The sequence below is a fragment of the Cetorhinus maximus genome, chromosome 17 (assembly GCF_964194155.1).
Source record: "Cetorhinus maximus chromosome 17, sCetMax3.hap1.1, whole genome shotgun sequence".
Classification (NCBI taxonomy): Eukaryota; Metazoa; Chordata; class Chondrichthyes; order Lamniformes; family Cetorhinidae; genus Cetorhinus; species Cetorhinus maximus.
The window spans coordinates 98,007,375-98,032,015 of record NC_135895.1 but is presented as its reverse complement, the minus strand read 5'-3'; the positions used below and the strand labels follow the sequence as shown (position 1 = coordinate 98,032,015).

Here is a 24,641-nt window from a genome sequence, read left to right as displayed (position 1 = left end):
GTTTACATTAAAGAGTGATAAATGTAAGTTTTTTTTTTGTTTAAATGATATGTTCATGTACACATTGACCCAGCTACAGGTGCAATTGTACTTAAGCAGCCCATTTGCCAAGTCTGCTACTCTTTAAATGAGAGCAATAGCATGTTTAATGACTTGGCCCCAGTACAGTGGCCTTGCTACTCCATTGCATAAAAACAGGTTGTACTTTTTGGTATTGCCACATACTTTTCCTGTAAGTGAGCACTGCTTAGTGCTTAACAGAGTGTGACATCAAAATGCAAGAGCCCAGAATAGATACAGAAGACAACGTACTTCAGTACGCAATGCATTTTAAGTAGTCTCTTGCCTTGCTGTATTAGAGAGAATCAGCTGAGGCCAATTGGTGAAATAGCATTAAGATGCAAATCATACTGCAGGAAGCACTAGCCAGAAGGGTGGCGACGGACACCTTGCACTTAAGAATAGTATGGATGAAGTCAGCAGAAAAGGTCAATAGAATTTCACTTAACCAGATAGCGTCACCACATTGAATTGATTAATGGAATAAGCCTGGGTTTTCCACTGCTGTGTTTATCAGCCAACATTTTCATTCATTCACTTTAAGAGATGGAAAATGGTGAGCTGGCAGAAATAGTATCATAGAATGGTTACAACACAGGAGGCCATTCAGTCCATTGTGACTGTGTTCGTACTGTGCAAGAGCAAATCAGCTAGTCCCACTCCCTGGACCTTTCCCCTTAGCCCTTCAATTTTTTTTAAAATCATCAGGCTGCTTATCCAATTCCCTTTTGAAAACTACAATTGAATCTGTCTCCACCACACTCAGGCAGTCCACTTGCTGTGTAAAATAGTTTTTTTTCCCTTATCCCAGCATTAGTTTTTTGCTATTCACTATAAATCGGTGTCCTCCATTTGTTGACCCTTGGACCAACAGGAACGATTTCTCGCTATCTACTCTAACTAGTCTAAACTCATGATTTTGAACACCTCTATCAAATCTCCTCCCAAGCTTTTTCTTTCGAAGGAGTACAGCTCCAGATTCTCCAATTGTCAAAATAACTGAAATCCCTCATCCCTGGAGTAAGTCTTGTAAATCCTGTCTGCATTCTCTAAAGCCTTTGCATCCTTCCTAAAGTTTAGTGCCCAGCATTAGATACAATACTCCAGTTGAACGAGAGGCCATAGTTTTAGGGTAAGGGGTGGTAGATTTAAATCAGAGATGAGGAGGAATTACTTTTCTCAAAGAGTCGTGAATCTGTGGAATTCACTACCTCAGAGTGCAGTGGATGCCGCGACGCTGAATAAATTTAAGGAGATGGACAGATTTTTAATTAGTAACGGGTTGAAAGGTTATGGGGCGAGGGCAAGAAATTGGAGTTGAGGCCGAAATGAGATCAGCCATGATTGTATTGAATAGCGAGGCAGGCTCAAGGGGCTGAATTGCCTACTCCTGCTCCTATTTCTTATGTTGAGTCCAAATCTGTGTTTTATAGAGGTTTGTTATAACTTCCTTTGTTTTGAATTCTGTGGGCTTAATTTTCATTCCAGGGTCATGAACCTGACACCATACCCTACCCTCATACTGTGTTAGCCACTAATTGGCCTGGAGCCAGGTTTGGCACCTAATTAGGGGCATCAGGCACAGGCAGGAGCCAAACACAGTCAGGCAATTTAAAAGGCAAACGGCAGTCATGACTGGGCTGGCCGTTGCCTTTGGAAATGAATGAGCAGTGAGAGTAGATGGCCAGTGTTGGTTTTGGCAGCCATCCCTGAGCAAACCTATGTTTTTCTGCTGCTGCCCTCGAGGCCCTGTTTGAGGCTGTGGCAGATGGGAGAGCTGTCCCTCTATCTGGAAGAGCTCCAATGAGCCAGGCCAAGTAGGTGTGACTAGAGGTGGCCACAGGTGTCAGCAGTCTTGTGCGTCTCTCTTGAGTTCAAACATTCTCTACTCACAAAATCAAGCCTCTCAATTCTGGTGATGGCAACTCTGCCACCACATGAGCAACTGAGTTTAAATCTCCCCTTTTATACATCTTTTTCACACTGTAGTTGCGAGCCCTACCAGCTCTCTGCTGTGTTCCCGCCAGCAATGCTCAAATGTGTTCCAGATCCACTGTGCTCCCGCTTTGAAAATTTCTAACTGTTGCTCCCAATACTCCTAATAAGCTCCACAACAACCAATTAATTGAGGGCACGAGAAGCCAGTGACAGTGATTTTCTGGGCCCATCCACACCCAAGCTCACCCCCCCATGGGTGATTATAAAAGAGGCAGAGGGCAAATTTTCAAAGCCTAGGATCCCACCTGCCTTTTACCCAATTTCTCAACCTGTCATGCTTTCTGGAACAATGTGTAGATATACCACTAGCTCTCCATTCCTGTTCTCTCTTTTAAAAATCCTGCTCCTAACTTGTATTTTCTGTACACTGTCCAAAATATTGTATTAAAATACAGCAATCTTTCATATTTTCTTCACTGAAAACATACTAACTACTAAGTAATTTTATTTTTTATCCAATGCCTTAAACAGATGTGACAGAATTCAAATTTGGAGGCAGCATACTTTAATGTTACATGTGTAATAAAAATACATTATGAAGTCATGATTCCACAACACACATCATTGCAAAAAAACATGACTGATATCTAGTAGTTGCACTAAAAGACAATAGTGATCAACACTTAAGAAAAATTAACCTGTAGTCCTTGCCTACCCAAAAATATAAAAAATGTAATGAAGTACTCAATTCTACCATTAATTCAGTGTTTTACACTGACCAATAATGAATAGAACACATTGCTCCTTTTGCCGAGCTGCCTGGAATCCTTTTATCAAAAACAAAAATCAAACTATACAATGCCTGTCTATCTCACTTCAGTAGTTTGATGAAATAAGACATTGACATGCCAAGATTGAGGTATTGTCATAAAAGCTATGACGATCTAAGTAATAAATTTTGTTATTAGGGAACATTACTGACCCCAAAATTGCTTTTCTAACTTCGAGATAAAAGTAAAAGTAACCCAAAATGTGAAATGCTGTATAGCTGTAGTAGGAAAACAATTCTTCAACATGCCTAGTTATATTGCTTTTTATCTTGAGATCTGAATTTGAAAAATAAGTCTTGTTAAATTATGCAGAATAGTCAAGTTTTTCCACAAGATTGAGAAATATTTTTGTTTAATCCTTTTACAACTGTACTATAGAAAATATGTACATATCTTTTTACCTTAGGGAAAGACAGAACGAATGACTTGAAAATAGATTTGGAGCCTTAAACGTAAATATGAAAACTCAAAAAACTGACCCCAACCACAAAAACAAATATATGTAAAACAAGTTATAAATGCTCAGTACTGGATTTGCAAAGAAGAAGTAAAAGCATTTTTTACAGCAGCAGTTACAAAAAAAAAATCCACAAATTATATCTACTTTGAAAACCTCGTCATTAAACTGCAAGAGAGAAAATCAGCACAAGACTGGCAATAGAATACATTAATAAGGTTACAAATATTTTTTACATCAGAAAATAGTTCTGTTATAAATACCAATGATTTCATGTAGTAATTAAATGTCAAAAATTAGCTTAAACTAAAAGCCCGAAATGGGTAATGCTCATCTTTCAAATTGTTTTTTTTAAATGAAGGCAGTTGCAATTTTTTGCTGCTTACAGAAATCTAAACATTTGGTAAAAATGAATTTAGCTAATGTCAATATTTGTTGATCTAACATGTAAAAAAAAAATCAGGATGATCCTTCACCTGTAACGATCATCATTAGATCGGTGATAAAAGAAAGTTCTCAGTTTAAAAATATAGACTATTGGCATATCCTTTGACCAGTTTATATATGAATTGATTGACATTGTTCCCATTTTACTACCTTTCCAAATCATTCAAATTCCTTTAAAATTTGGAACTGAACAATGAAAAAAAAAACTTAAGAGCAACATACGCTTGTGGACAAGAGAACCTTAGAAGACAAGACTGCCTTCACTCCAAATTGCAGTGTGAATTTTACCAAATCCAAGCCATTAATTTCAATTTCCCTGGAATAATTAGTTTTTAAATTATAAGTAAACATGTTTATTCAGTTCAATGGGAGAGGTCCCTCTTTTGTTCCTTCACATTTGAGGGAAGTGCGACGCGTTGTTCATTCATCCGTTTGGCCTGAGATCGCAGGATTAGGCTGAAGAAGTCTTCATCAGGAACAGTAATACATTTACGTACAGGTTGTGGTGGTGCACATCTCTGATCATCTAGCCTGGAACCCTGAAGAAAGTACAAGCGATTAAAGATACTAAAATAATTTTTTTTAAATGTTATTTGAAGAAACTAAAAATTTAAGTCACTTACAATGAAGGATGTTCTACTCTGAAGTTTGTTATTTAAACCACCTGTTGAGCAAAGCTAAAATTACAGAATATTTTTGTTTGAAATTAAAAACCCATAATATGAATTTTAGCATAGCTTCATATAGTTAAATTTTTCAATTTTTTTAAAGCAGCAGGTCAAATCAAAATATTGACAAACGTCTGTTGGAAGTCAGGAGAAAAAGAATAAATATAAGTCGGCAAAACAATATGAACTTACACACAATTGCAACTACAAATCAAGGAGTGATGCCACAGGACAATTAGATTTCTGTTTGGTGGGTATTATCATTGACCTTTTTTTCCTCTTTAAGCTCAGGAAAGAAATAGTGATCTAATAACTTGCAAGCATGATAAGTTTTAAATAAGTTTTATTTCTGGCAAGTTTAGATTGCAATCCAATAAATAAGAGGCAAGGCAGGACACCTCAGTCTTGGTGAACACACACCCTCTGCCAGGTGGGAACTCCAGGAAAACATCCCGTGTCCTGGACAACCACATTAGCAGGAAGTTTCAACTGGAGGATCTTAAGCAGCAGCTGGCATCGTTGCAGTGTATCCACATGGATGGCAGCTACGTGAGTAGCAAATTTCTGTAAGTGGTCATCCCACAGCTCAAGGGTGTGCAGGTAGAGAGGGAACTGCTGACTGCCAGGCAGTCAAGGATGATTTGGCAGGTAAATACCCAGGGGACATATAAAAAGGAAAGAGAGTAGCTTAAGTGAATGTTGGTCCCTTGGAGGACGAGACTGGGGAGTTAATAGTGGGGAATGCAGAAATGGCAGTGACGCTTAATCAATATTTTGCCTCAGTTTTCACAGTGGAGGACACTAGTACCACCCCAATAGTAACAGGCAGTGCAGAAGATATAGAGAAGGAGAAACTTAGAACAATCATCAACACTAGAGAAAAAGTACTGAGCAAACTATTGGGATTAAAGGGTGACAAGTCCCCAGGACCTGATGGCCTACATCCCAGGGTTGCAAAGGAAGTGGCAGCGGAGATAGTGGATGCATTGGCTATAATATTCCAAAATTCCCTGGATTCTGGAAAAGTTCCAGTGGATTGTAAAAATGCTAATATAATGCCCTTATTCAAAAAGGGGGGGAGGCAGAAAGTAGGAAACTATAGACCAGTTAGTTTAAGGTCTGTCGTTGGGAAATTGTTGGAATCCATTATTAAGGAAGTAGTAATGAGGCATTTGGAAAGTCAAAATGCAATCCATCAGAGTCAGCATGGTTTTATGAAGAGTAAATAGTGTTTGACTAATTTGCTAGAGTTCTTTGAAGATGTGACAAGCAAAGTGGATAATGGGGATCCTGTAGATGTAGTATATCTGGACTTCCAGAAGGCCTTTGATAAGGTGCCACACAAAAGATTAATACACAAGATAAGATCACATGGAGTTAGGGGTAATATATTAGCTCGGACAGAGGATTGGCTAACCAACAGAAAGCAGAGAGTCGGGATAAATGGGTCTTTTTCTGGATGGCAAGCTGTAACTAATGGGGTGCCACAGGGTTCGGTCCTTGGGCCCCAACTATTTACAATCTATATTAATGACTTGGATTCAGGGGTAGAAGGTACCATAGCTAAATTTGCGGATGACACCAAAATAGGTGGGAAAGTAAGTTGCAATGAAGAAATAAGAAATTTACAAATGGATATGAACAGGTTAGGTGAATGGACCAAAATTTGGCAGATGGAGTTTAACGTGGATAAGTGTGAGGTTATCCATTTTGGTCGGAAGAATAAAAAGGCGACTTATTATTTAAATGGAGAGAAACTTCAGAATGCTTCAGTACAGAGGGATCTGGGTGTCCTCGTGCATGAATCACTGAAAGCTAGTATGCAGGTAATAAGGAAGGCAAATGGAATTTTGGCATTTATTGCTAAAGGAATAGAGTATAAAAATAGGGAAGTGTTGTTGCAACTGTACAAGGCATTGGTGAGACCGCACCTGGAGTACTGTGCACAGTTTTGGTCCCCTTACTTGAGGAAGGATGTAATTGCACTGGAGGCGGTTCAGAGGAGGTTCACTAGATTGATTCCAGAGATGCGGGGCTTGTCTTATGAGGAGAGATTGAGCAGTTTAGGCCTATACTCGCTAGAGTTTAGAAGGGTGAGAGGAGATCTAATTGAGGTATATAAGATGCTAAAGGGGATAGACAAAGTAGACGTGGAGCAGATGTTTCCCCTTCTGGGGCATTCTAAAACGAGAGACCATAGTTTTAGGCTAAGGGGTGGTAGATTTAAATCAGAGATTAGGAGGAATTGCTTTTCTCAAAAGGGTCATGAATCTGAGGAATTCACTACCTCAGAGTGCAGTGGATGCCAGGACACTGAATAAATTTAAGGAGATAGACAGATTTTTAATTAGTAATGGGTTGAAAGGTTATGGAGAGAAGGTGGGAAATTGGAGTTGAGGCCGAAATGAGATCAGCCATGATCGTAATGAATGGCGGCAGCGCAGGCTCAAGGGGCTGAATTGCCTACCCCAGCTCCTAGTTCTCATGTTCTTATGGCACCTGCACTTCGTCCTCACCGAAACTGAATATCATTTAGAGAGCATCGGAACATAGGAGCAGTGGGCAGCGATTCAGCCTCAAGCCTGCTCCACCATTCAAGTACATCATGGCTGATTGTCTACCTCAATGCCATTTTTCCACACTACCCTTATATCCCTTGATGTCATTAGTATCTAGAAATCTATCTATCTCTGACTTGAACATACTCAGTGACTGAACTTCCACAGCCTTCTGGGGTAGAGAATTCCAAAGATTCATGACCCTCAGAGTGAAGAAATGTCTCATCTCCAACCAGGGGAAACATCCTTTCTGCATCTGCCAGATCCAGCCTCTTAAGAATTTTGTAAGTTTCAATGAGATCATCTCATTCTTCTAAACTCTAGAGAATACAGGTCCAGTTTCCTCAATCTCTCCTCGAAGGACAGTCCCGCCATCCCAGGAATCAGTCTGGTGAAACTCTGCTGCACTCCTTCTATGGCAAGTATACCCTTCCTTGGAGACCAGTACTGTACAGAATACTCCAACCAAAGGTTCTATACAATTCAAGCTAGACATCTTCACTGCTGTACTCAAAATCCTTTGGCGATAAAGGCCAACACACCAATTGCCTTCCTAATTGCTTGCTGCACCTGCATGTTAGCTTTCAGTGACTCATGAACAAGGACACCCAGGTACCTTTGAACATAACACTTCCCAATCTCTCACTATTTAAGAAATACTCTGCACCTCCATTCCTCCTACCAAAGTGGATAACCTCACATTTATCCACATTATAGTCCATCTGCTTACCCACTCACTAAGCCTGTCCAACTTCCCTTGAAGTTTCTTTGCATCCTCCTCACAACACACATTCCCACCTAGTTTTGTATCATTTACAATTTAGAAATATTACATTTGGTCCCCACATCCAAATCATTGATACAGAATGTGAACAGCTGGGTCCAAGTACTGATCTTTGAGCCTGCCAACCTGAGAATCACCTGTTTATTCCTACACTCTGTTTTCTATCTGGAAATGAGATGATTCCTCTTACAACCAGAACCAAGGCTACAGCACCATGGGTAGCTTAGCTGTGCAGGGTGGTGGTGTGGTTGGGGTGGGAAGAAGAGAGAGGAGGAAGGTGAGGAAAGCAATAGTGATCAGAGATTCAATAGTTAGGGAAGTAGACAGGTGATTCTGTGGCCACAGAAGAGATTCCTGGAGCGTACATTGTCTCCCTGGTGAATGTAGAATCAAGGAAAACTCAGACGTTTTATAAATCCATAAAAAGCAAAAGGATAAGTAAGTTAAGATTAGGGTCAATTAGAAACCAAAAGGGTAACTTGTGTGTAGAGGCACAAGAGGTTGGTATGGTTCTTAATAATGAAAACTACCTCCGTTCTCAGAAAAGAGGGGGGGGGTGCGAAGCAGGCATTGTTTACTCTTTCATACTCTTCCTTAACTACAATGAGGGAAGGAATATCAAGGTGTTTCACATTCTTGAAAGTGGATAAAATCAGCAGGCCTAGATAAAATGCATCTCAAGCTGTGAAAAGCAGCAAGGGAAGAATAGCAGTGGCTCTGACCATCATTTTCCAGTCCTCTCTGGCTACAGGCATGATGCCAAAGGACTGGAGAGCTGCTAACGCTGTCCCTTGGTTAAAAATAGAGGAAGGGACAGCCTGAGTAATTACAGGTCAGTCAGTCTAACCTCAATAGTAGGCAATTTGTCATTTAGAAAGGCACAGATTAATCAAGGTCGATCATCATGAATTTGTTAAAAAAGGTCCCTTCTGACTCTCCTGATTCAATTTCTTTGAGGTGGTAACACAGGTACATGGTAAGAGGGGATTATGAGGGTAGCATATTTACTGTAGTCACATGTATGTTAGCAAAGTTTTTGACAAGGTCCCACACGGCAGACTGGTCAGAAATGTAAAAGCTCATGGGATGCATGGTAAAGTGTCAATTTGGTTCCAAAATTGGCTCAGTAGCAGAGAGCAAAGGGTGATAGTCGACAGGCGTTTGTGTGTCTGAAAGGCTGTTTCCAGTGGGATTCTGCAGGGCTCAGTACTAGGGATCCCTTACTGTTCATGGTATACATCAATGATTTAGACTTAAATGTGGGACCATGAATAAGAAGTTTTCAGATGGTATGAAAATTGGCCATGTGATTGAAGTGGGAAAGAAAGCTGTAGACTGCAGGAAGATATTAATTAACTGGTCAAGTGGGAAGTAAAATGGCAAACTGAATTCAATCGGGAGAAGTGAGAGGCAATGCATTTAGGCTGGGAAGGGCAAACAAAGTAAGGGAACACACAATGTATGTAGGATATGGAGAAGTGTGAAGAAACAAGATCCTTGGAATGCAAGTCCACAGATCCCTGAAGATAGCAGGCCAGATAGATGGTGAAGAAGGAGTATAGGGTAAGTTCCTTTTAATTTTCCCTTGCCCAGTATAAGAGCAGGGAGATTAGCTGCAGTCTAACAAGTGTTTTATATAGTTCCAGCATAGGGTACTGTATATAATAATCCTGGTTACCGCTTTACAGGTAAAACATGATTGCACTAGAAAGGGCAGAGGAGATTTACAAAATTGTCACTGATGGAGAATTTTAGCTATGATCAAAGATTGGATAGGCCAGGCTCGTTTTCTCTGGAACAGAGGGGGCTGAGAGGCAATTTAATTGAGGTATATAAAATTATGAGGAGCCTAGATAGAGTGAATTGGAAGGACCTATTTCCATTACAAAGACATCAGTAACCAGCAGCATAGATTTAAAGTAATTGCTCTAAGGATTAAGCAGAATTGGCGTAATTACTTTCCACCCAGAAGGTGATGGGGGTTTGGAACACACTGCCTGAAAGAGGCAGAAACACTCATTGCATTTAAAAAATGCTTGGATATACAACTGAAATGCCATAACCTACAAGGCTACAGCCCAAGAGCTGGAAGGTGGGATTAGACTGTAACATTTTGAGGCTGGCACAGACACAATGGACTGAATGGCTAAATGTTGATATATTTCTAATGTTCCAAAGAAGGCAAATCGACAGGTGTTAGTTATTTTCTCTAGAACCAAACAGTACATGTTAAACAGGTTTTGCAAGTACTACCAGTCAGAACGCTTACATACGGGATGTGGACGTCACTGGCTAGGTCAGCATTTATTGCTCATCCCTAATTGCCCTTGAGAAGGTGGTGGCGAGCTGCCTTCTTGAACCGCTGCAGTCCACGTGGTGTAGGTACACCCACAATGCTGTTAGGGCAGGAGTTCCAGGATTTTGATATGGCGACTGTGAAGGAACAGCAATATATTTCCAATTCAGGGTAGTGAGTGGCTTAGAGGGGAACTTCCGGGTGGTGATGTTCCAATGGGACTCCTGCCCTTGTCCTTCCAGATGGTAGTGGATGTGGGTTTGGAAGGTGCTGTGTAAGGAGCCTTGGTGAGTTCCTGTAGTGCATCTCATAGATGGTAGACACTGCTGCCACTGTGCACCAGTGGAGGAGGGAGTGAATGTTTGTGGATGGGGTGCCAATCAAGCAGGCTGCTTTGTCCTGGATGGTGTCAAGCTTCTTGAGTGTTGTTGGAGCTGCACTCATCCAGACAAGTGGAGAGTATTCCATCATACCCTTAACTTGTGCTTTGTAGATGGTGGACAGGCTTTGGAGAGTCAGGAAGTGAACTACTCGCCGGAAGATTCCTAGCCTCTGACCTGCTCTTGTAGCCACAGTATTTATATGGTTAGTCCAGCTCAGTTTTTGGTCAATGGTAACCTCCAAGATGTTGATATTGGGGGATTCAGCAATGGTAATGCCATTGAATGTCAAGGGGCAATGGTTAGATTCTCTCTTGTTGGAATTAGTGTTGCCTGGCACTTGTATTGCATGAATGTTTCTTGCCAGTTGTCAGCCCAAGCCTGGATATTGTCCAGGTCTTGCTGCATTTGGACATGGACTGCTTCAGTATCTGAGGAGTCGCAAATGGTGCTGAACATTGTGCATCATTCAGCAAACATCGTTCAGCAAACATCCCCACTTCTGACCTTATGATAGATGGAAGATCATTGATGAAGCAGCTGAAGATGGTTGGGCCTAGGACATGAATAGGAGATATGAAGTATCTTCTATTTAAGGAGATATTTCATAAAACTGAGCAAAGATACATTCCAGTGAGAAAGAAAGACTCTAGCAGAAGGATGCACCATCCGTGGCTAACGAAGGAAGTTAAAGATAGTATGAAATTGAAAAAACAGTTCTGTGAAAAATTAGTGGTAGAAAATTGGACAGGAGTCGAAAACCAGTAAATAATGACTAACAAAAAAAAGGGAGTAATTATAGTATGAGAGAAAACTAGCTAGAAATATAAAAACAGATGGTAAGAGTTTCTACAAGTACTTAAAATGGAAAAAAGTAATCAAAGGGAGCATTCGTCCTCTAGAGAGTGAGGATGGGGAATTAATAATGGAAAATGAGGAAACTGTGGGAGTGCGAACAAATATTTTGTGTCTGCTGTGACGGCACAAATAACATCCCAGAAATACATGCAAATCAAGGGGTGAAAGGGAAAAAGAGGAACTCAAAACAATTACAATCACCAGGGAAAGGGTACTGAGAAAACTATTAGAACTAAAGTCTAATTAGCCCCCAGGGCCTGATGATCAGCATCCTAGAGTCTTCAAAGAAGTGGCTGCAGAGACAGTAGATGCATTAGCTGTAATTTTCCAGCATTCCCTAGATCTGGAAAGGTCAGATCGGATTGGAAAATAGTGAATATAACTCCTCTATTCAAGAAAGGAGGGTGACAGGAAACTACATGCTAGTTACCCTCACATCTGACAAAGGGAAAATGCTAGAATCTATTACTAAGCATGTTATGGAAGGGCAATTAGAAAATCTTAATGAAATCAAGCAGAGTCAACATGGTTTTGTGGAAGGGAATTTGTGTTCGACTAATTTCTTCAAGTTCTTTGAGGAAGTAACAAGCAACATGGATAAAGGGGAACCTGTAGATGTGCTGTACTTAGATTTCCAAAAGGCATTTGATAAGGTGCCAAATCAAAGGTTACTTCACAAGGTAAGAGCTCATGAGGTACGGAATAACATATTAGCATAGATAGAGGAATGGTTAGCTAACAGGAAGCATAGGGCAGGGATAAATGGGTCATTTTTAGGTTGGCAAGTGGAGTGCCACAGGGATCAGAGCCAGGGCTCAATTCCTTACAATCTATATCAACAACTTGGAAAATTTGGTTGCCAAATTTGTTGATGACACAAAGATAGGAAAGTAGGTTCTGAAGAGGACATAAGTGGTCCGCAAAGGGATATAGATAGGTGAAGTGCACCAATTTTGGCAGTTGGAGTACAAATATAGGAAAATGTGAACTTGTCCACTTTGGCAAGAAGAACAGTAAAGCAATATATTATTTAAATGGAGAGATTTTGCAGAACTCTGAAGTACAGAGGGATCTGTTTGTCCTGGTACACAAATCACAAAAACTTGGTATGCAGGTACTGCAAGTAATTAGGAAGATAAATGAAATGTTGGCACTTATTGCAAGGGGAAGAGAGTTTAAAAGTAGGGAGCAAGCATTGCCCAGACCTCCCTGTCGCTTGCCATTTCAACACTCCACCCTGCTCTCATGCCCACATGTCCGTCCTTGGCTTGCTGCATTGTTCCAGTGAAGCTCAACGCAAACTGGAGGAACAGCACCTCATCTTCCGACTTGGTACTTTACAGCCTTTCGGGCTGAATATTGAGTTCAACAATTTTAGATCATGAACTCTCTCCTCCATCCCCACCCCCTTTCTGATTTTTCCCCTTCCTTTTTGTTTTTTCCAATAATTTATATAGATTTTTCTTTTCCCACCTATTTCCATTATTTTTAAATGTATTTCCATCCATTGTTTTATCTCTACCTCTTAGCCTTTTTCGATTCCTTCACCCCACCCCACCCCCACTAGGGCTATCTGTACCTTGCTTGTCCTGCTTTCTACCCTTAATTAACACATTCCTTTAGTTAATATAACCACCTTCAACACCTCTTTGTCCTTTTGTCTGTGACATCTTTTGGTTGTCTCCACCTATCACTGGCCCTCTATCCAGCTCTCTTGTCCCAACCGCACCCTCCCACCTTAAACCAGCTTATATTTCACCCCTTTTCTATTTTTCCTTAGTCCTGTTGAAGAGTCATGTGGACTCGAAACGTTAACCGTGCTCCCTTCCACAGATGCTGCCAGACCTGCTGAGTTTTTCCAGGTATTTTTGTTTTTGTTTTAAAAGTAGGACAGTCGTACCAACCAGTCATTGGTGAGACCACATCTAGAGTACTGTGTACAGTTTTGGTATCCTTACTTAGGGCATATATAATTGCATTAGAAGCAGTTCAAAGTTTAGAACGTTCAGTCAACTGATTTCTGGGATGAAGGAGCTATCTTATGAGGAAAGGTTGAGCAGGTTGGACCTAGACCCATTGGAGTTTAGAAGAATAAGAGGGGATCTTTTGAAACATAAGATCCTGAGGAACTTGACAGGGTCGATGCAGAGAGGATAATGTTTCCCCCTGTGGGAGATACTAGAACTCAGGGACACAGTTTAAAAATTAGGGGTCTCCCATTTAAGATGGACACGAGGAGAAATTTAGTGTGCAGTGGAGGCAGGGTTGTTGAAAATTTTTAAGACCAAGATAGATAGATTCTTGATTAACAAGGAGTCACAGCTTAGAGAGGGTAGACAGGAAAGTAGAGTTGAGGCCACACTCACACCAACCATCTCATCAAATAGCGGAACAGAGTCACTGGGCCAAATGGCCTACTCCAGCTCCTAATTCGTATGCTCATATGTAAACAGGCCATGTAAGTATTTATTTTCCATATGATCTGCAGTCCTAATCTGATGTGCCCATTATATTCCCATATTCCTTTATTCCCCTATTTCTTCAACTACCTATCTAACTTATTTTAAAATGTGGACATGATCTCTGCTTCATCACCAACTCTAGTAGTGCAGTCGTGTCTCTCAATCCTCAGTGTTTTCTTGCTCTGGGTCCTAAATCACTTCCACTTAGTGTCTCATTTTTCTATATCTGTTGACAGCTGTTGCAACAGAGTGGAATTTCACATTCAGAAACTTCACATATTTTAAAAAATGAAGTTAATAAACATGCAAGTTATAAAAATTTGACTTACCTGACATTTTACCAGCATATCAAAGAAAGAATCGTCTGGGTCCTTGCTGCCTCCATTGGTGATCAGGTGACTAAGAATAGAGTGGCTATTATGCTGGTTAAGCCGCAGGCCTGGAAGATTGCTAATGCTTGCACGCTGATCATCTAATCGACGGCTCTGAGAACTTGCAAGCAGATCCAAAAACTCCTCTGTCTGTGGTGAAGCTACTGAAGTAGGAATGGGAAAACATATTGGAGATGTAATTATTTTAAACACAAAACCTACAAACTACACTCTTTTTCCCTGTCAGGTTTGAAATTAGGTTATAGAGCCAGTAACCTTGACCTATTATATAGCAACAGTATTGTTACAGAACAAATCTGAACTGCAGTAAAGCAAGACAGCTTTTAACAAGTAATCCCCATTTAGAAGTGCTTTCTAAATTCAGGGAAAATACTAACTTAATGTTATAGTAAACTCAAGACCATTTTGAAAAGACACCGATCTAATAAGCGAATCAGCATCCTTCCATCTACGCAAGGTGATGAACATGCAGCAAAGCCATTGAGGATGAGATAGTTTCATATGGTGCACCTTCACTGATGGCTGAAAAGACCAATCCGTGAGAGGCAAGTTCTGCTACAAGTTCCAAATAGAAGGTGGTTATCAGGTGTCCTCGTGGGTTATTGCCTTTAGTGTTGGGGCTTGTTGCCAAGCTGCTGTCGCCACTGATCGCATGGTGGCACATGCCAGCCCAGAGGTGATGTTGCTATTTCCCTCTTGTCATTGGCTACTATCTCCCAGGTGTGAAAATCAACATTTAGGGCCTTCATGTCACATTTGCAAACATCATTGACGTGGAGCTTTGGGCGTCCTGCTGGTCTTCTGGCTCCAGTTACCTCACCACACAGAAAATCTTTGAGAATGTGTTAGTCTTCCATCCTGCAATGGTGCCCACGCCAGCAAAGACACCTCCACTTGATGAGCATTAGCATACTTGGGAGATGTGTCTTTGAGAGGGCTGTTGCATTTATGATTTGGTCCTTTCATAAGATGTAAAGATTACACTGCAAACAACGAAGATGAAAATTGTTAGGCTTCCTTTATTGTTAGCTGCAAGTTGCTCATGTTTCACAGCCGTACACCAAAGGTGCTGAGAACACAGGCCTCATAAACGAGCATCTTGTCGTCATCTTGTTTTTCCATGCAAGATTCAGGAGTTGGTCACAGTGGTTGCTTCTTTCCTGTGCATGCGTCAAGTTCTGCATCACCATGGACCCAAGGTAACAGAATTTGCCAACCACTTCCAGCAGGGTGTTGTTTAATGTGATCAAGGATGGAGATGTGACACGCTGTCCCATAACACTTATTGTGAGAACACAAGTTACAGGCATGGGAGAGACAATCCATGAGTCTTTGTAGCTGAGCTCATGCAAGTGGCTAGCACAGCATCGTAAGAATAGAGGAGTTCTCTGATCACGACATGCTGTATTTTTGTATTCACTTTCACTATGGACAGAATGTAGAGCTTGCTGTCTGACCCTAGTATGCAGGTAAACTTCCATAAGTGCAGGAAAGGCAAAGGTCAGGAGTATGGAGAAGAAAATACCAAATAAGGTGGGGGCACATGCACAACCCTGTTTCACTCCATTTCTTGCCCTGAGATGTTGGAAGTGATGCCATCAAACTGTGCCATACAGTGCATGCTGTCATGAAAGGAGAGATGAGACTGAGGTGCTTTGGTGGACAGCCAGCTTTCTCCAAAATCTTGTAGAGTCCTGCCCTGCTGATAGTGTTGAATGCTTTAATGAGTTCTACAAAAGCAAGATAAAGAGGTACATCCTGTTCCCAGCACTTCGCTTGCAACTGGCGTATAGAGAAGATCATGTCCACTGTAGATCTGCCAGCATGGAAACCACATTGTGCTTCTGGATACATTTGGACTGCAAATTTAAGCATGACGCTAGCAAAGGCCTTCCCAATTAGATGCCTCTGTAGTTTCTGAAATTTCCTTTGTTGCCTTTGTTTTGTATAACATGATGATTTTTGCATCAAATATGTCCTGTGGAACAGATCCTCCCCTCCAACAAAGGAGGAGGAAGTCATGAAGTTGTCGCAGTAGTTGGGACATTCCATGCTTTAGCAGTCTAGCTAGAATTCCATCCCTGCTGGATGCCTTTCTGTTTGCTAAGCAAACAATGGCCTTTCAGGCTCCAATGGCCTTTCAGGCTCAAATGAAGTTGAGTTACTTACTTGAGCTTGAAAAGGTCACAAGTCTAATAAGAATATCACTTATCAAGATTGGTGAAAATCTAATAAGTGGACATTAACTGTTTTTCGATCAAGTTCCTACAACATGAAAACACACCATTTTTAAAAGGTCTTTCAACCAAGCTACGACAAACGCAGAAGAATAGTTTGTTTGCATGGTGGAGTGTGCATGTTCCCTCCCTGTAGGGACCCACTGCACTTTGTCGTTACTTTATCAACTGTTTCCGCCCACTGCACTTTGAAGTCCAAAGAACTTTGGTGTAGGTTGGTAACAGAAAGTCCTGGGACTAAAGTATGCATGGGAGTTCTGCTGGAGGTTGGCCTTCAATTTGGTAGGGCAGTTAGAGATGGGCAATAAATGCTGGCTTTTAGGTTACTAGCATTGAGCACTGGATGTTCTGCTGTTTGCGCTAATGGCAATAGGCCAATTGCTCAATGATGGAAGTAAGTAGCTCAAGGTTAAAGAGATGTAGCACCACTTTATGCAGCAGCTTACACTCATGCCGTCACTGAAGCTTTGGACTTTGTGAAATCCTGACTAATCAAAAAACATAGCACTCTTCTGCTGAAGTAACGTCAGCTACTATCAGTTTGCAGCATCTTACAACTCCTAACATAGTCTCCATAGTGAATCTGTGCATTCAAATAACATTGTTAGGTAATGCCACACTTGGCTATTATTATAGGTGGGAGTGCAAAGTCTGTTAGATTCGAAGGAAGGTGGAGTCCAACTTGTTCGACATCCCTCTATTCTTTGCCTCTTTCCTTCAAGCAGTATAAATAGAGGGATTCTGTAGTGACACACATTCTGCTAAGGAATAGCTTGTTAGCAAGACTGGTTCCAGCAAAAAGTACTAGAAACCCCATTTAGCTAAAGAACTGGCCAAAAATGTGAGCAAAATAAAAGTAAAAATGCCTAAAAGAAATTTAAACTAAAGGGGACAATGATATATGGGTGCAATTAGAGAATGTAATTCCTACATAAAGTCAGGAAAATTCAAAAAATACTTACCTAATGTATTAGGTGGGGTTGATGAGACTGGTGCAGCCCTTGTCAGCCTATTCTGACTCTTTGTGAATGAGCATCGTTGATCATCCATCCGATTGCTCTGGAACCGACTCAACAAGTCAAAAAACCCTTCATCTCCCAGCACACTGGAATTGATTCTCTGAAAACAAATATTGTAAATTGTATTTAAAATAAGCACTGCATTTAGAAAGTTCTACATGACAGTTATCCACAATCTGTACCATATACACATCAGGGAAAATATATTCCAACACTTTAAAAAAAATCTTCAAAACTGATCACAATTCCACGCTTCCATCTCCATTGGATTCACCCATGGCCCAGACCAGTCACAGAATTGGAGTCTTTGGAGAAAAAGATTTTTAAGATACAGCATTGCTGTAGGTCTAAATAAAAAAAAAAATCAGAAGCAGAACAAGTCAATACACTTCTTTACAATTAAAGATGACATTATTGAATGACAAGCTATCAATGGGTCATTTTTTAAATTAATTCATGGGATGTGGACATCACTGGCTAAGCCAGCATTTATTGCCCATCTCTAACTGCCCTACCAAATTGGAGGATATTTTAAAATCCTTCAACTTTTATTTCAACCCGAGATCCAACAAAATATTGGAGAGAACCAAATTTAATAGGAGAATCCAGCTACCTGGAGAACCTGTCAATTCCTTCATAAACGATCTCTACAGGCTGACAGAAGGATGTGAATATGGCAATTTAAAGTCTAAGCTCATCAGAGACAGAATCATGTTGGGTGTTGCATCTCCTACAAGCTAAGAACGATCTTACCCTAGACAAGGTAATGCAGCTAATTAGACTTTGAGTTATATGAACAACACAGGATCATCTTAAGGAGAGAGAACACTACTTGGGGCGGAAACCAACCCTCCGTCCAGCTTATCAGGTCACAAAGACACAGGGACAATCCAAGTAAGGAAAAGCAATTCCTGAACTGCCCAGCAGAGCGACTTTGCCAGCGCTGGTTGCGAAGCGCCCTCATCAGGAAAGATCAGCATCCTGCAAGCACTGCCCAATGCTTCCACTGCAACCGACAGGGACACTTTGCTAAATTGTGCAAGTCAAAACCCCAGCACCTCAGACATCCCAAAGGTAATTCACGAGATCAAGACTGAAAACCAAGGTAGCACACAGCTATGCTTCTTGGGTGAGATCAAGGAATGTGGTTCCTCATTTTGGAATGCTGAAATCCTGGTAAATGCTCATCTAACATATTTTAAATTAGATTCAGGTACCAGCATAACAGTCCTGTCAGATGAGGAACCATGGCTCCAAGGCCTTTGGATTCGAATGACGGACACTCTTCTTTACGGAGCAGGGGCAATCTGACTCCTGGTCATTGGGATGATCCTTGAATTACCAAGGTATGGCAACAAACAATCTTTAGAGCTGATGTATGTTGTCCAAAACCAGCCTGATTTATTTGTATAACCAAGTACCTATGTATCATGCACAAGCTGTAAATCTGAAATAAAAACATCCAAAAGCATTCTCCCAGTTCCTCTGCCTCCATCACATCTATTCTGATGACTCAAACCTCCACAATAGCACTTCAAATATGACTTCCTTTTCCCTCAACTGAGGATTCCCACCACCCCAGCCATGGTTGATGGGACCCTCAACCGTGTCTGACCCATTTCCCGCATTTCTGATCTCTCTTCCCTTCCCTCCCAGAACTGCTATTGTGTTCCCCTTGTCCTCACTTTCTACCCCACCAGCCTCCCCATTCAATGGATCGTCCTCCATCATTTCTGCCATGTCCAGCACGACGCCACCACCAAACACATCTTCCCTCCCCTCCCCTGTCAGCAGTCCAAAGGTATTGTTTTCTCCACAACACCTGGTCCACTTTCCAATCACCCCCAACACCTCGTCCCCTTCCCATACAATTGGAGGAGTTGTAACACCTGCCCTTTTACCTCCTCTCTCATTGTCCAAGACACTAAATACTCCTTCCAGGTGAAGCAGCATTTTACTTGCACTTCTTTCAATTTAGTATACCGTATTCACTGCTCACAATGCAGTCCCCTCTACACAAGTGAGACCACTTTGCGGAACACCTCTGCTTAGCACACCACCACCCACTCCCACCCCAACCCAGCGTAGCCTTGAGCTTCTGGTTGCTTGCCATTTTAATTCACCACCTCGCTCTCACCCCCACATTTCTGTCCTCAACCTGCTGCAGTGTACCAGTGAAACTCAACGCAAGCTCAAGGAACAGCACCTCATCTTCTGATTAGGGCACTTTACAGCCTTCTGGACTCAGTATTGAGTTCAAATATTTCAGACCATGTACTCTATCCCCCATTTTAATTCTGTTTTTTTTGCCATGTGCTGGTCTTAATTTTGTTTTTTCATGCTTCTGCTTTCAGGCACAGATGTTCATTATCCTGCTATTCACACTCACTCTGCACAAATGCTTTGTTTCTTTATTGCAACCTTACCACTCCCTTTGCGTTTTGCTCCGTGACATTTGTGTCATTTAATCTCTTCTTCCCTCTACCCGTTAGCTCTTTCTACCCACCCCTCAACAGCATAAAACCCATCACATTTCTATCTTCTTTCTTCAGTTCTGAAGAAGAGTCACATTCAACTGGAAACTGTTTCTCTCTCCACAGATACTGCCAGACCCGCTGAGTATTTCCAGCACCTTCAGTTTTTATATCTATTTATCGGTATCCACTTAAACCTTGTTAGCTTCCAAGCACATCCATTTATTACATGAATGGCCCTTCAGGAGAACACATCATTTAGTTCTGCAGGAACATATTTATTACAAGCAAAGCCACTTTAATATGTTCCATTGAGGTACATTTTTTGTTTTCTTTTCCTCATAAATAACTCCTCTATTGACTTTTCCCATCCTAAGGAGAGGCCATGCAGCCAAGATTTGGAAATGGGGAGGTAGAGGGGAAGCAAAACACATGAGTTGGGCAATTTGTTCTATTCTATATTTGGATTCATGATTGTCTTAAAGGGTTTGTATCATTTGTCAAACAAGATGTAAACAACGAAGAAGTATTGTAACAAAGCTTACCTTTTGTGGAATGTGGACTCTAGCATCATTTATGACCACAGAATTACTGGTATCCTTAAGAACTTTTGCAGATGAATTGTTACTTTTATGCTTTTTGCCCCTGAATCGATTTACAAACAGCAACTTGGCTGTTGGCTTCCAAAGTGCAGGTTTCTGTTTCACAAGAATGTCACTGTTCCAGTTTTGAACCTGAGCAAAACAAATAACTTCAACAATAAAATTCCTCAAAAATATAGCTGCTGAACATTTGATGAGCGCTGGAATGGGGGGCTGGGGGGAGGGGACCAAGTAACAGCTTGAATTGAAGAGGAGTTTATCCTGTCCATCACCACCCCAGCCTCTCCAGAAGGATTAGAAGAAAGATGGCAAAACAGATTGCCTTCACTAAGAGGCAATATTCTGCATTTTGCAAGTTAACTTGCAGCCTCAGACAGACATCCAGGGGAGACTCACTTGATGCATTTGAAAGTCCTATCTTCAATTATGACACTGCACTGACATGAGTATACTTTCCAATCTTAAATGATTATCTCAGCAATTGAATACATCTGGCATGTTTACTATCAGTAGTAGTGACCTAGGGAAGCTGCAGTCAAGTATTCACCATCTCATTTGTTCTGATCATGCCAGTTTACACACTAGTGCTACCAAAATGTCTTCCTTTTTCCTCAATGTAGAATTCCTCTCCTCCATGGTTGACAGGGTCCTTGACCATATTCATTTCATTTTACACTTCTGCTTTCACCTTTTCCCCTCCCACCCAGAACTGCAGTAGGGTTCCTTTTCCAGCTCAACAGCCCAAACATTCAGCAGATCATCCCCCAACAAACACATTTTGTCCACTCTTCAATCACTCCCAACACCTGCTTCCCTTTCCACAGCACCTTCCTGTATAAGCATAGGAGATAGAACACCTACCCTTTCACTTTCTCCCTTCCCACAATCACTTCTTCCAGATGAAACAGCGATTTACTTGTACTTATGCCATTTAGTATACTGCATTCCCTGCTCATGATGTGGTCTCCACAACTGTGGGTGATTACTTTGCTGAACACCTCAATCCAGTCCGCAAGCATGACCCCAAATTTCTGTCATTTGAATTCGAATTCTGTCTCACTTCCACTCCGAACTCTCTGGGTCCTCAACCTCCCACAGTGTTCCAATGAAGCCCAACAGAAGATGGAGGACTCAAAGAACATTGGGCTAGAAATTCTTCATCGCCTATTTTTGGGCAGAGGGTCACAATTAGCAATCTGCCAGTGCCAGCAGACCATTGAAGCAGGCAGCACACAAATGGGTACTACGTCATTTACCTGACTGCAGCATTGGTCCAAGCCTGGCTCATGCTGCTAGCTGCCTGAGCACTCAAAGGGGCCAAGTAGTCTGCACTGATCTCGACATGCAGCCAATCGCTGGTAGGGGCCTGCAGTATTTTGACAGTTAAGGAAAACATTTCTGCTCCTTATGGGTCCATATCAGAGTGCCAGAAAACATGGGTACAACATTCACGATGCAAGCTCCATCCATGTGTTACTTTAAATTGCAATCAGAGTCCCAACTATGTCATTAGAACTGAAAAAGCCCTACCAGTGGTTTCAAGCAAGTACTTCCGCTGTCTAGTGTACACCTCTGTGAAAGTTACAGGGAACCAACCACTGGGATTAATAGGGTAGGTTAAGGTTCCAGACTACAAAAGAAAATCAGCCTGAAATGTTACAAAATAGATCTATACTGGATGAGCCACTTTAGATGGTATTTTTCAACAAGGAGACTCAAAGTCTGCAGTCGCAGAACTGCAGTCTTTAGTTCTGGGGGAGGTGGGACCAGTACAAACTGGGCGGGTTACACCTGGGCAGGACCGGGACTGATGTCCTAGGGGGAATATTTGCTAGAGTGGTTGGGGAGGGTTTAAACTAAAATGGCAGGGGAATGGGAACTTATGCAAGGAGTCAGAGGAGGGGGAATCAAGGACAAGTACAAAAGACAGAAAGGGGGAATAAGAAAAGCGATAGGCAGAGAAATCAAGGGCAAGAATCAAACAGGGCCTCAGTGAAAAATAGTGGGAACAGGACAAGTAATGTTAAAAAGACAAGCCTTAAGGCTTTGTGCCTTAACGCGAGGAGCATTCACAATAAAGTGGATGAATTAACCACGCAAATAGATGTAAACAGGTATGATACAGTCAGGATTACAGAGACATGGCTGCAGGGTGACCAGGGATTGGAACTGAACATCCAGGGATATTCAGTATTTAGGAAGGACAGACAAAAAGGTAAGGGGGTGGAGTTGCATTGCTAGTTAAAGAGGAAATTAACACAATAATGAGGAAAGACATTAGCTCCGATGATGTGGAATCTGTATGGGTAGAGCTGAGAAACACTAAGGGGCAAAAAACGTTAGTGGGGGTTGTATATAGACCCCCAAACTGTAGTGGTGATGTTGGGAATGGCATTAAGCAGGAAATTAGAGACACAAGCAATAAAGGAACATCTGTAATTATGGGTGACTTTAATCTGCATATAGATTGGGCAAATCAAATTAGTAACAATACCGTAGAGGAGGAATTTCTGGATCATATACAGGATGGCTTTCTGGACCAATACGTTGAGGAACCAGCTAGAGAACAGGCCATCCTAGACTGGGTATTGTGTAATGAGAAAGGAATAATTGGCAATCTAGTTGTGCGAGGCCCCTTGGGGATGAGCGACCATAATATGATAGAATTATTCATCAAGATGGAGAGTGATGTAGTTGATTCTAAGACTAGGGTCCTGAATCTTAATAAAGGAAACTACGATGGTATGAGATGCGAGTTGGCTATGATGGATTGGGAAACATTACTTAAAGGGATGACGGTGGATAGGCAATGGCAAACGTTCAAAGAGAACATGGGTGAACTGCAACAATTGTTTATTCCTGTTGAGAATGTAACTAGTAGAGTTGATGAGGGGGAGCCAGTTGATGTGGTTTATTTGGACTTTCAGAAGGCTTTCGACAAAGTCCCACATAAGAGATTAGCGTGTAAAATTAAAGCACATGGGATTGGGGGTAGTGTATTGAGATGGATAGAAAACTGGTTGGCAGACAGGAAACAAAGAGTAGGAATAAACGGGTCTTTTTCCGAATGGCAGGCAGTGACTAGTGGGGCACCAAAGGGATCGGTGCTGGGACCCCAGCTATTCACAATATATATTAATGATTTAGATGAGGGAACTAAAAGTATTATCTCCAAATTTGCAGATGACACAAAGCTGGGTGGGAGGGTGAGCTGTGAGGAGGATGCAGAGATGCTTCAGGGTGATTTGGACAAGCTGAGTGAGTAGGCAAATGCATGGCAGATACAATAAAATGTGGATAAATGTGTAATTATCCACTTTGGTAGCAAAAACAGGAAGGCAGATTATTATCTGAAAGGCTATGAATTGAGACGGGGAAATGAGCAACGAGACCTGGGTGTCCTCGTACACCAGTTGTTGAAGATAAGCATGCAGGTGCAGCAGGCGGTAAAGAAGGCAAATGGCATGTTGGCCTTAATAGCCAGAGGACTCGAGTACAGGAGCAGGGATGTCTTGCTGCAATTATACAGGGCCTTGGTGAGACCATACTTGGAATATTGTGTGCAGTTTTGGTCTCCTTATCTGAGGAAGGATGTTCTTGCTATAGAGGGAGTGCAGCGAAGGTTCACCAGACTGATTCCTGGGATGGCGGGACTGACATATGAGGAGAGATTGAGTCGGTTAGGATCATATTCGCTGGAGTTCAGAAGAATGAGGGGGTTCTCATAGAAACTTATAAAATTTTAACATGACTAGACAGGGTAGATGCAGGAAGGATGTTTCCAATGGTGGGAGCATCCAGAACCAGGGGTCACAGTCTGAGGATACGGGGTAGACCATTTAGGACTGAGGAGGAGAAGAAATTTCTTCACCCAGAGAGTGGAGAGCCTGTGGAATTCGCTACCACAGAAAGTAGTTGAGGCCAAAATATTGTATGTTTTCAAGAAGGAGTTAGATATAGCTCTTGGGCGAAAGGATCAAAAGGATATGGGGGGAAAGCAGGAGCAGGCTATTGAGTTGAATGATCAGCCATGATCATAATGAATGGCAGAGCAGGCTCGAAGGACCGAATGGCCTACTCCTGTTCCTATTTTCTATGTTTCTATGATTCACCAAATGTAGGATGTCTCCAGTCAGAAAAATTCAGTCACGCCCAAAAACGTGAATTGGTTCAAGCAAC

General features: G+C 41.6%; 1 protein-coding gene across 3 annotated transcripts in view; it reads right to left on the bottom strand.

Moving 5' to 3' along the window:
* Positions 1 to 2,546: 2,546 nt before the first annotated feature.
* The window catches only part of gpsm2 (G protein signaling modulator 2), a 76,644-nt gene continuing 54,549 nt past the window's right edge, over positions 2,547 to 24,641 (bottom strand). Inside the window, exons 12-15 of one of the 3 annotated variants that reach the window (XM_078561702.1) lie at positions 20,406 to 20,594; positions 17,330 to 17,486; positions 14,068 to 14,273; positions 2,547 to 4,271 (exon numbers count right to left, since the gene is read on the bottom strand). In XM_078561702.1, the coding sequence (XP_078417828.1) occupies positions 4,095 to 4,271; positions 14,068 to 14,273; positions 17,330 to 17,486; positions 20,406 to 20,594 (729 nt within the window). In that variant the 3' untranslated portion in view covers positions 2,547 to 4,094. Of the gene's footprint in view, positions 4,272 to 14,067; positions 14,274 to 15,071; positions 15,114 to 17,329; positions 17,487 to 20,405; positions 20,595 to 24,641 lie in introns of those variants that run through there. The other 2 variants (XM_078561703.1, XM_078561704.1) reach the window with 2 other exon arrangements.